Below are 12,545 nucleotides of genomic sequence, written 5' to 3' on the forward strand. Positions count from 1 at the left end.
TTATGTGCAGTAGCAATTAATATCACTGTAAAGGGTACACACTATATGTTTCCTCTGACTTTTTAAACTCTAATACACAATGATTTCTGCAATACAAAAAATATATTGTCTTTTTTTTCCACTCCATACTGGTTTACTTTTTTTTGAGTAGGAACATCCCACCAGTTGAGCAGCAGACAGTGAATATTCTGTTTCCTTTGGTTCAAGCCATTGTACGATGCATATACAACATTGTGTTACATCCATGTTCCAGATGTACCATTCTCAGATCCTCCAGCTGGATAATCCATAGAGTATCATTTTCTCTTGAGTCTCGCACATAAATTGGGAGCATTGCTTCTGTAGTAAAGCACCAGCTAAAAGAAGCTGAGATGAAACAGGAGCAATCTAGAGCTCTGATTTTAAAAAGGCAAACCTTTTCAAAATAGATTTTACCTTAAGTATTTTCCTTTTCCTTTCAGGATTGTTACTTTATCTTCATTTGTCCCTTTATATTTTATAGAGCCCTAATAACATCTTGGTAAATGATTTGTGCTTTCTCCACAACATTCTGACATTTTCTTCATAGCTCTTCGTCTGAAGTTCACCTTCCCTCTTTCCTTCCTTATAGCTGTATACTCATAAGCCTTCAGCTTGCTGTAATAGTCTGAGAATTTGTTGTAGAGGATAGAAATGGGCATTCCATTCAGAATTATTCCAAAAGCAATGCAGAGGAAAGCGAACAGGCGGCCGAGGTGAGTTTCTGGACACACGTCTCCATATCCCACTGTAGAGATGCTGACCTATAAGTAAATCAGAATTCTTTTTAGCATCAAAAGAAAGGTGTAGAAATATCTTCCTTTAACCGATCCACCTTTGTACAGGGAGTGGAGATTTTCAGCACAGGTATTTAAGGCATATTTTACACTTTATTGCATTACAGACTTGTATAATTACATATTGGCTATCCAGTTTACTTTCTAGCTTCTAAAAAATTCCAGATTGTGAAAAATCCTCTCACATAATTCATTACAATATTAATCAGGCATGAGTCAGGAAGGTCTCCTGTTTTTAATGGGTGCTGCAGGAAGAATTTGATCTAGCTATATGGAGCCCTTCCAGGAAAGTACTGTTTGATTGATCCTAGGAAGTGGATGCATATTAGGGGTGTGCGAAGCAGGCCCTATTTGATTTGGATTTGGCCCAAATCGGTGACAGTGATTTTGATTCGTTGATTCGGATCACTATCCCTGATTCAGTTCTGCTGAATCCAAATCTGAAGATTTGATGCTGATTTGGAGAATCAGCAATTCGGACATGGACATAGCTTTAAATGTTTACATACCTCAAGGTACCAGCACAGCTTGTGAATGCTGAGATGCTGGGGCAGGTGGAGCATCCCACAGGAGTGTGGAGGGGCCTTCCACGTGCTCGGCAGTGAACCCAGAAGTGGACCGGAAGTAATTCCAGTCCACTGGGTCTGCCAGGGAGTGTGCTGGGAGGCCCTCTGCACCCTGCCCTGCCTCGGCAATCCGCCACAGGGGGACCCCGAGTGTCCCCCCAGACGCAGAATGCACCAGTCACTGAGCCGGGGAGGGCACAGGGGGGGCCCCCCACGTGATCCCTGGCGGACCCAGAAGTGACCTGGAAGTGCTTCTGGTCCAGTTCTGGGCCTGCTGCCGAGCGTGCTGGGGAGCCCTCTGCACTTCTGTGGGACACTCCATGCACCGCAGCATCGCAGCATTCATGAGCCACCTGCCAACTAGAGGTATGTAGAAAAAACATTTAAAGCTGTGTCTATGTCCAGATCGCTGAATCTTTCTGAATTGATTCAGACGGTTCCGATTCGATTCGGAGAGATTAAAGGGTCCTCTGTGTCAGAACCCATTGTTCATATGCCTATAGTACAGTGGAAGATTCCAGAGTTTGTTACAGAAGGCAGTCTGTCAATCATTTTGTAAGTAGGTCATGTAAGTAGGTCACGAGGGGGAAAACTCCAGAGCCCAGTGACTATATGTTATGACCTAGAAAAAGTTCCCGCTGATTTGTAGCTTTCTTTGCAGTGTGCATTTCTTCTGTGCAGCACAGAAATGCACGGTGCAAAGGAGTTCCCGCCAATCTTATGCAAATTTCTACCCCACTATTGGACTGTTCTAAATTATTCCTACCTGGCGGCTAGTGATTGGCTTGCTAGCCGTATAAAAGGCTTGAGCAGTTTCTGCCCAAGTTGGAGAATTCCACATACATCTCGTGGAGAACTCTGAGTACACTGTGGAGCCTAGCAAACTCCACGTGTGTTTCAGAGAAGAACTTAGCAGCCTGATCAACCACTAAGGACTCCCCGTCACCGACCCAAGGGGGCCTAGCACACCCCAACCCGAGACGTAAGACGACTGCCGGCCCGAAAACCCCGAAAACCTCTGCAGACCGACCAACAACTTTGTAATATCTGCCCGACCCAAGTTTTGTAACTGTAACCGAAGCAAGCTTCTGACCTGCACTGTAGGAGCAGTGTAAGTAAACAATCTTCTTTGTTTAACCAAAACGCTTGAGTACCTGATTCCACTCCAAGCGTCACAAGTACCCGCCTGCCGACTAGGGCTCCTAAAGCCCCGAACCCCACGCCGCGGCTCTCGGCGGCGACACTCTGATTTGATTCAGATTTAGAAATTCAGCCATCGAATCGGGTCGAATCTCCACTGAATCAAATCAGGGACTGAAGGTTTGCACAGCCCTAATGCATATCCCTGATAGCACACATCTGCTGACCCTAACTCCCCATACAACTAGTTGGAGTAATGGCTGCACTGAAGTCATCCTACATCCCTGTGCCTTTACTCCATTTTGGATTGGCCTCTGTTTTACACTTCAGTGTACTTTCCCACAGTAGTGGCTAATAACTTGAGCATTGTAGGTAGAGGCTGTGAAGTGAATTTCTCCTTTTTCTCTCTGCTGTGTCTGAGTGGTGAGTGTGGCTTAAGTGAAGATATGAGACACAAAAAGCACCATCTAACAGTGAAATACATTGTCACATTTGTACTTTACAAATAAATGGCCCATCAGATCAGATTTCATGTCTTAAAAAGGAAATGACTCTAAGAAAAAATGTAAGAGATTCTTGTACACTATTCAAAACTTTTGCTGAAGGGTATGGTACTGAAATGTTTTAATGATGATTTTTATTATCTTTTCTGTTCAGCTGTCTGATGTATTATAGGCACAGGGGAGTGCAGTCTATATAGAACTTCCCCTGAGTATTTTAGCTTGTGTGTTTTGGTATCTGGGAAATCTTTTGATACCAGAATTCAGCTTAGCCTTTAGCCTTTTTAATCGTATCAGTTTAAAGCTGTTTTTTTTGTTTGTTTGGGAAATAATTGAGTTGCAGGCATCACTATAGCATGTGAAAATGTGACTCCTGCCATCATTTTATCAATCACCTGGAGGAAGAAGGGATGATATCTAGTAGACAACGTGGGTTTCTTAAAAAGAAGTCATGCCAAACCAAGCTTGACCATCATTTGAATGCAATGCATTCTTCTGATGTGTTTTCTTTTTTTGGAAGGGTGACTAGTTTTGTGGATGAAGGTAATGCTGAAGATATATGTAGACTCTAATAAGTCCTTAGACATAGTTCCACATGACATTCTCATAAGTAAATTGGAGAAATGTGTGCTAGATAGAATTACTGCTAGGTGGAAATATAATTGGCTGAATAACTGCAAGGAAAGAGTATGTGGATCAATGTCAAAATGGTAGGTTTCAAATAGGCCCTCCATAGGTATCTGTTCTAAGTCTAATGCTGTTTAACATTTTTATTAATTCCTTTAATGCAGTAATAGAGCGTGTCCTGATCAAATATGCAGAGGACAGAAAACTTGGAGAGGGACTACAAATACTTTGGGGGGGAGGATAGGTTCAAATTCAAAAGGCTCTTGTTTAACTAGAGAACTAGGTTATAGAACCGCCAAATGAAATTTAAATAAAGACCAATTTTAGTGCTGCCTATATTAAAGAAAGTAACAAATACAGAATGGGGGAGTAGGTAGTAGCATTACTGAAAAGGATCTGTGGGTTTTAGTGGATCACAAACTCAAGAAATCTGCAATGGAATACTGTCACAAGAAAGCAAATGTAATACAGGTTGTATTAATAGAAACACTGTATGCAAGACATGGAAAGTGATAATACCACTTTACTCAATGCTAGTTAGGCCTCAGCTGGAGTATTTGTTTGCCATTCCGAGCTCCTGATTTTAAGAAGAATTAAAAGAAACTAGAAAGGATCCAGAAGTGAGAGACAAAAAATGATTAAGGAGCTTGAATACAAGTTATATGAGGAAGAGCTGAGATAAACTAGGTATGTTTCATTCAGAGAAAAGGAGATTAAGGGGAGACATGATAACCGTTTTCAAATGTTTGGAAGGCTGCCATAAAGAAGAGTGAGGACAACTGTCCCCTTAGCCCTGAGGGTGGGACACAAAACAATGGGTTTAAAACTTCAGCAAAGCTGCTTTAGATTAAATTCAGAAAGAACTTCCTACCTGAAGAACAATAGGACAACAGAGCAGGCTGCCTTGGGGAAGTTGTGGAACCTCCTTCATTGGAAGTTTTTGAGAAGAGGCTGGCTATATGTGTGTTCAGTATGGTTTAGGTATGGAGCATCTTATATTTGTACAGGGGTTTGGACTAGATGACCTTGGGATTCCTTCCAGCGTTATATTTCTAAAAAATGTTCTGAGTCCTTAATGAATGTATCTTTTCATCCGCATTTTTGTCTTGCCATAATACAGTGATGACAGTAGTGTTAAATGCTGTCTTTTATCCTGACACAGAAGACTTCAACAATTAAAAAAAAAAAGTCATGCTGAGTTCTTGCTGTTCAAATACTTGGCTCTATGGATAGTAAAGATGCATGACGCGCTCCAACCAGTTGAATACCAAGGATTTATTAAAAATCTATTTCTGCTATGCATGTTTTCATTCTTTAAATTAAGTTTTGTTAATATGCACTATTTTTTTCTCTATTTGGAGTTGATTTTCTATGGCAAGAATAATTTGTAATTCTATGCAGCTTGGCACTCTCTATTCTGCTTTTGGGTGATTTTTATTTAATGAATCATTCACAGGTCAAGGAATTTATTTCACTCTTTCACTGCACTGTAAGACGGTCTCTGTGGGTCTCTGTAGAGGTCTAATAATTGTACACACTACCAGAAATAAACAGAACACAGGAAGATGTAACCCCAGCACAGTGTTCCTGTGGTTCTAGTGCTAGAGTAATTTTGAAAAGGTCACTGGGTACAGTAGACTGTCCTCTCTTATTTCAAATAGAATATTATGTCATATGAATGAAGCAGAAGGATACATGAGACTGCCCTGGATAAATACATTTCTAGGATACACCTGGTGCTTCATGCAGCCTAAAGGGATTAGTCATTTGGTTTAATGGAAATTAAGTTACTGGATTTGAATGTTAATACAGGATAAATATCTCCAAAAATAAATACTGAGATGAAAGCAAGATGTTTATCTGCAGTAGCCAGTACAAGATCATTATCTGTGATAAGGTCCTATTCCACTGACATTCACTTTTAGATTGCACAGGAGAATTCAGGGAGAATAATCAGTTTTTGTATATGCCCAAGAATAGCACCACACTATTTAAAGTGGTGTGGTTTATTGTTTACTATATTGTATTGGTTTAAAAAAGAACCATGCCCAAAGCAACCAACCATCCTGAATTTTCTGGGATATACATCTACATGACAGGGTTGTGTCTTAATGTCCTTGGGGGCTGCTTGAAATGGGACCTTCTTCCTAAATTAAAAAAATTAGTCCCAGGTCAATCCAGACAGTGTCCTCCATTGAAAGGTAAAACTAATTTGTAGAGGTGCACCACTATATCAGTCCATATCGGATTGGCCCAGATAAAAGTAAAATTGACATTATTGGCAATTAGCTTTTTTGGCCCATGTAGCTAATAATGTCACTATAAATGCTATGTGCATGCGTGCAGTTGCAGCATACACACAGCCAGAAATGCAGCTGGGCAGCTTGGAGACCAGCATCTGGCCAGTAAATCTGTTGGGGGGAAGAGGTGTGAGGGGTGGGAAACCAAGGTCCCCATGGTGAGGAAGGGAGTGGGGCAGGGCCAGGCGCTGGAGTGAATGGGGCCCCCAGGCTGGGGCAGGTTACGGCATGGAGCTGCAGGTGGCTCATCCAGGGGCATAGGGGGCGGGGGTGGGGCTCCTGCTGTTGCACACACCCCGGGGAGAAATGGGGGGCATGTGCCCCCCAGATTTGTGTGTGGGACAAGGGTGGGCTGCCCAATGCAGGCTCAGGGCCTGGGGCTGCACTAGCCTCTTCCTGCCGGGGCTGGGCTGGGGCTGGCCTCAGAGAAGGTGGGGCCAGTGCAGGCGGTTGCAGCACTGGGAGCAGGACTACAGTGTGGGCTACAGACACCCCAAAAATAGCCCTCCCCTCCCTGCACTGCCCCACTCCTTGCCCTGACCCAGCCCCCCCACTCCCCACCCCTGCTGGGAAGAGGCCAGAGCAGCCCCTGGCCCTGAGCCCACAGCAGGCAGCCTGCCCTTGCCCCATGCACAAATCCACGAGGGGCGCATGACCCCAGATGAGGGCAGATGAGCCACCTGTGGCTCTGTCCTGCACCCTGCCCTGCCCTGGCCGGGCAGCACCTTCCCCTGCTCAGCCCCATTACCTTCCTCATCATGGGGCCCTCAATCTGCACCCCCCCATACCTTTTCCCTCCCCCCAACCCCACCACAGACTTACCAGCTTGATGTTGCTCTCCAAGCTGCTGAGCTGCATATTGGCTATCAGATCAGTATCAGCCGATATGGCTGGTTAATAATCGGCCATTGGTATTGGCCAAAAAATCTTGACTGGTGCACCCCTACAAATTTGTCTTCTGCAGTGCTGTGTGTATGTAGCTGCTCTTTCTTAGCTACGGGGCACCCTTCTATGAAGCGTACCATTCAGTCACATGAACAAGATGTTGTACTTGGGATCGTTAGATCTGCAGAGGTCACTAACTTGTACACAGCACCACTCTATGGCTGCTACGCTAACCGGGACGAGGGAGTGTCGACTACGTCCAAAGGTCTGAGTTGCTTCCAGGACAGTGTTCAGAATGGTGCTGCCTTGAGGCTGGCTGCTTTGATTATACCATGCCATTACAGCTTGCACCCTAAAATGCTGTCCTGTCAATGCTTGACAGGATATGAGTTACCCTTTTTCACATACTTTTTTATATTGAATTCAACCCTTCCTACTTGCATGAATAAGGGTTTAACACAGCAGAAAGGACTGCAGTAGTGGACCCTAAGTAGTTTTAGTCGTTCAGAGCTTTGTTATGCTTTGACTGGTTTTAGCCAGCCCAAGGCTTCTTGGTGGTTGCTGTGGAATTGAGTAGCCCTGAAGCTACAGTGGCTGGTATTGGAATAAGCCTGGCTGTAGGGTCAGGGATTTATTTGCTAGCAGAACCTTTGCACCTGTCTCCCCAGAACATCTCCCAGCAAATACTGTGTTCAGCTAAGACCTGGATCCTTTGTTTCCTCGTTCAGCACCTGCAATGTCTATCATTACCATGACTGACTGGTGCTTCTCCCTCTAGGGAGACAACTCAGCATGCACTGTGCTGCAACATCACAGCTCTCAGAGGATAATGAGAGAGCTGTCATTTTATAGCAATTTTGTTCTGCTGGCCAATTCTCAAAGGGAAGATCTCTTCTTCCCTAACACTCACCATTTTATTCCTCAAACATTTAATCATGAAAATGAGAAGAATGTGATCCATGCTTACAGGTCCTATCTGGGAACTACCACAGGAAGCCAAATAAAAATGAAGCCAGTTTTAAATTATTTTTATTTATGTTGCATTTTTCTTCTGAAAGTTTTATTTGTGTGGTCAAGCATTGGAACAGGCTACCTAGAGAAGTTGTGGGCTCTTCCTCCCTGGAAGTTTTCAAGAGCAGGTTAGACAGGCACTTGGCTGGGATGGTTTAGTCAGGGATGATCCTGCCTTGAGCAGGGACCTGTACTGGATGACCTCAGGAGGTCCTTTCCACCCCTACTTTCCTATGATTCTATGACTATTTGTTAGTTTTAACTTTTCCAGTAATTAAAAAGCAAACCATAAAGTGATGTGCACTACGGTTAAAAGAAATGCACAACACATCTGGTTTAATTACAGTCCAACACCAAAGGGATTTTAAGGTAGCTACACATAGCTGACATGCATAGCTGACAGTGCTCCTCAGATCTCATCCAGAGAGCCAAAATCTCACGATGAGCAGGCAGGTCAACACTCATGTCTGCAGGACCTATGAGAGGCAGGTGGTAGGAATGGATTTATTGTTGTACAAGGCCACCAAGCCCAGGGAAAGCCCCAAAATCAGATTCCACTCTATTTCCTATTTCCAAAATAGAAAGGGGGGGGGACGCCCCCACCTCTTGCAGCCAGGATGTTGTTGGTCTCCAAAATGGTTGGTGGAGGTCCCCCAGCCAGGATGTACTGGGCTTCCAAATTTCTTTCACAGGCTCTGCATATCTGCTCAGTCCTTGGCCTCAGCTGACACTGTCAAGAATCCTTCCTGTAATGACTGTGTAATATGAACCTATGTTCACTCAAAATGGGACTGGGACTAGCTATTTGCTATTTTTCTAAATGGGCTACAAAAGACCACACTGGTTACAACCTTCAGTCTTCTGACCTAGGTTGGATTTAAACCCATGACCTACATATAAAAGGCTCTCTGTCCCTTACCAATCCCTTCAGCTATCTTGTCCCCTACCCTATGCATTTTTTGTCCACTATTGGTATAGTCTAAATAACAACAAAATGCCATTTTGTGTGTGTTGCAGAGACACTACCAACCTGCAAAAATAATGGAGGACAATTGCTTGCTATATAACATTTTCTAGGGCCAAGCATCTCAAGCCATTTTTGACTTCTATAAACTTTGTGAGGGTTTAAATTTTGAGAGGCATAATCAGAAAAAACCTTCTATTATCCTGGCTACATGCTTGTCAGGCAATTGCTTACAAATTCCACTAGAATGTACCGATCACAAAATATTATCAGCAACCTGCTAAGTGATACATATACCATCTGACAGTGCTGAGAGTGGAAATACAGTGGTATGCTTCCCCTCCCATCCACCAGTCCCCCTACCTTGGGCTTTAATGGGCAACTGTGTGTGTGGTATAGCCGCAGAAACCCAGCCTATTTCAGCACTGTTTATACACTGAAGCACTTGCACCAGATTTGAGCTTTCAGGAGAGGTGAGCATGTGCCTGTGAACTCCGAATTCTGAGCAGATGTTCAGATATCTGAGCCTGCCCTGCTTGATCTCAGAACAGGCAATGATTCTTGCAAGGGAGGGGAGGAGATGGGTGGCTAGATACATGGGAAGGCACAAGGTAGTTACTTACGGCAGCCCACCACCATGCATGGGGGATGCTGGTGAAGTTGGTGCTGGAGACATCATGTTCCACACTGTAGACCATGGCAGAGAAGGCAAAGATGCCCATGGCAATGAAGAGCAAGAGGCAGCCCACCTGCTGGTAGCACTGGCGCAGGGTGAAGCCGAAGGCGCGTAGCCCAGTGGAGTGGCGGGCCAGCTTGAGGATGCGGAAGATCCTCATCAAGCGCATGATACGCAGCACTTGCCCCACCTTGCCCACCCGCCCCACCTTCTCGATATCATAATCATGCAGGGAGCCCCGGCCTCGGGGCTGGTCGTCATCAGTAAAGCACTCCAGCAGCATCTGGAGATAGAGAGGCAGGATGGCAACGAGGTCCACAACATTGAGTGCACTGCTGGCAAAGTGGCGCAGGTCGGGGGTGGAGACCAGCCGCAGCACATACTCCAGTGTGAAGAAAGCAATGCAGAAGGTCTCTACGTGTTCTAACAGGGGGCGAGTCTCTCCACTTTTCCTGTCCACGTGTTGCATCTCCTCTACTGTGTTGAGAGCCAGTGCCACCACAGAGATGAGGACAAAGAAGCTGGAAGCCACCCCCATAACCTTGGCGGTGATAGAGGAGAACGGCTTCTCCATGAGGTTCCAGAGGCGCCAGCGCTGAGGGCCATAGTAACGCATGTGGCGGAAGAGTTGCTCATTCTCCTGAGCCTCAGCCTGGGCACGCAGTTCCTTCTGCACCTTCAGCTGCTCAGTCAGTTCATCACGCCGCTCCTCAAAGCAGATGCGGCAGCACCGTGGGGTGTATTTGAGCCGCACACCCCAATAGCTCAACTCCTCTAGGTAGCTGCGAGGACACAACTCATCCCTCACCCGCAGCACGCCGGAGGCATAGAAGTTGTATATCAGTTGGAAGACAGCTGGGTCCCTGTCAAAGAAGTACTCATCTGCCTGGGCAGCATAGTCATCACACAGACCCAGCTGGCAATGGCGGTTAGTGGAAGTGGCCAAGCGGCCCAGACGGGTCTTGGGGTAGAGGGCCACTATCTGGTAAGGGAGGTGGTAACTTTGGCCACCTACGTTTATGTTCAGTATAGAAGAAATAGGAAGAGGAGATTCTGTTCCAGAGGGAGAGGCAGGGGGCAAGGGAACTGATGAAGAGAGCACCTCCTCAAATGATTCTATATGTTGAAACTTTTGTTCATCTTCCACCTCTTTGAATTCTTCCTCCTCTTCCTCCTCATCATCCACATAATAGTTGTAGTTCCCCTCAGGTCCCAGAAGTAATGTGGGCTGAGAGCCTGATGTAGCTCTGGTCTGCTTGTCTGAGGATAGCCTTTCTGCATCTTCTTCATTGGCAGATTTCAGGGATACATCATTTGTTGCTGATGTCTCCTTTAATTTATAACTTTGGAATGGGTACTGTCTTCTTTGGTTAAACTTCAGCATGATGGTTCTCCCTCCTCCTCCTCCTCCTGCCTTTGCATCCACTAATGAAAGAACTAATGCCAAACCCTACCTCCACTCTCGCCACTGAGATGGGTGCTGCTGTTTTCTTTCCTTCAGAAGCATCAAGCACAGCAGCAGTTTCACATTACTCTCCCTTGAAGCCACCACCTCCAGTCGTTGTTAAAGCTCGTTCTGGGATACAGACACATGGGGACTGCTGCTGACTGCCTTAATCTTGCTGACAGGGAAGATCTGAGTGCTTAGAGAAAGGGATTTAAAGGTTATTATCCTGTTTCAGCCCCCAGCTCTCTGTCTGTGACGTGAATGATTATAGATCCATAAGTCTATGGATAATCAGTAGGAAAATGCTAAATTTTATTGCTAATAAAAATGTATATTGCCCTAACCCAAATTTGTATGGGATTAATATATTCTGAACCTGAAACAAAGGTGTGTTTGGGGGGGAAAAGAAAATACTAGAAATAGACCTATGAACTTCCTTCATTTTCCACAATAAAAATAATTCACCATTAATACCTTAACCTTTATTTGGTGATGCATAGTCATAGCTCTTACAGTGCTTTATAAAGGTGAGTATAATTATCTCCATTTTACCTGGCACAAATGAATTGCAATTAGAGAATCAACACCTTTGTCTATCTGGTTAAGGGGCCGAGAAAAGTCACAGTGCAAATCTGAGCCTTCTAATGAATCTTCCAGGAAAAAAAAGGGAAGTTCAGACTTTGTTTCTGATATTTCTATGGTAAAACAGAAGGAAGGAAAAAAATTAACACTCTGTTTCCCTGAAACTTTCAAGCCTTCTTTACAGCAAAAAAGGCTTTACAACATAAAGCTCGCCTTTAAATAGAAGACAAAGCCAGGTAGCATCTAGGACAAAATGTTCCTTTCTATTATTTTGGACCCATTGAAGGAGACCCTGGGCCCTCGTCCAACTGTTTCACCCAACTCCAGCAACACTTAATTACCTGGAAGCTGTTTTAACCTCTTCCAGATCTGGGGATTCCAAATGTAGCATGGAGCTATTATAATGCCGGGGCTATGTCAGAGTTAAAGAGTGTGTATTTATATTTTGGAATGGCTGGTGATTAACAGTTGGTGTAAGTTACAGCACCCAAAGCTGCTCCGTTGTCTTTATCAGCTACAGGATGGGGAAGCAAAGGTGGTATAAAGCCACATTTGGCAGTGCTCCCACCCCTAGTTCTATGAAGAGCAAAATTTGGTTGTAACAGAGGGCTTGGCGCTTCAGTTTGAAAGTTGATTGAAAGTCCCGCATCCAGTGATTTCCATTTCTGATATTTCCAGTCAGCTTCCACCTTCAGTCCAGAATATCTTTTATCTGAGTAGCTAAGTCCTACTGAGCCTGGCAAGCTAGAGACAGTAACTATATAAAAAAACCCAACAATTTAAAATAATTAAATATAAATTGCATGTTTAAGGTCTAGGAGACTGCACCCAAGGGGATATAAGACCTCAGCTCCTACTTGACTCCCTCTATTCTTCCCTTGGCTTTGTGTGCTGTTGCACCTTTCAGGATGAGTAGAGATTTGGTCCTCCCTTTCCCCTGCAGCAAACTCACTTCTGTGTTTTTTGTCTGACGACTGGTCAAAAATCTAAGTTGCTCTTCCTTTTCCTCTCCTGAGCCACATATCAGGTTTG

At 44.6% G+C, this 12,545-nt stretch overlaps 1 protein-coding gene across 1 annotated transcript; it reads right to left on the minus strand.

Annotated features, from left to right (window-relative positions):
• Positions 1-417: 417 nt before the first annotated feature.
• KCNV2 (potassium voltage-gated channel modifier subfamily V member 2) lies at positions 418-10,874 on the minus strand. Its single transcript, XM_006025419.2, has 2 exons — positions 9,432-10,874; positions 418-782 (listed from the first exon to the last, which is right to left on the minus strand). Exons 1-2 carry the CDS (start codon positions 10,866-10,868, stop codon positions 507-509), a joined length of 1,713 nt encoding a protein of 570 aa, XP_006025481.1. The 5' UTR covers positions 10,869-10,874; the 3' UTR covers positions 418-506.
• Positions 10,875-12,545: the final 1,671 nt, after the last annotated feature.

The sequence above is a fragment of the Alligator sinensis genome, unplaced genomic scaffold (genome assembly GCF_000455745.1).
Source record: "Alligator sinensis unplaced genomic scaffold, ASM45574v1 scaffold392_2, whole genome shotgun sequence".
NCBI classification, from domain to species: Eukaryota; Metazoa; Chordata; order Crocodylia; family Alligatoridae; genus Alligator; species Alligator sinensis.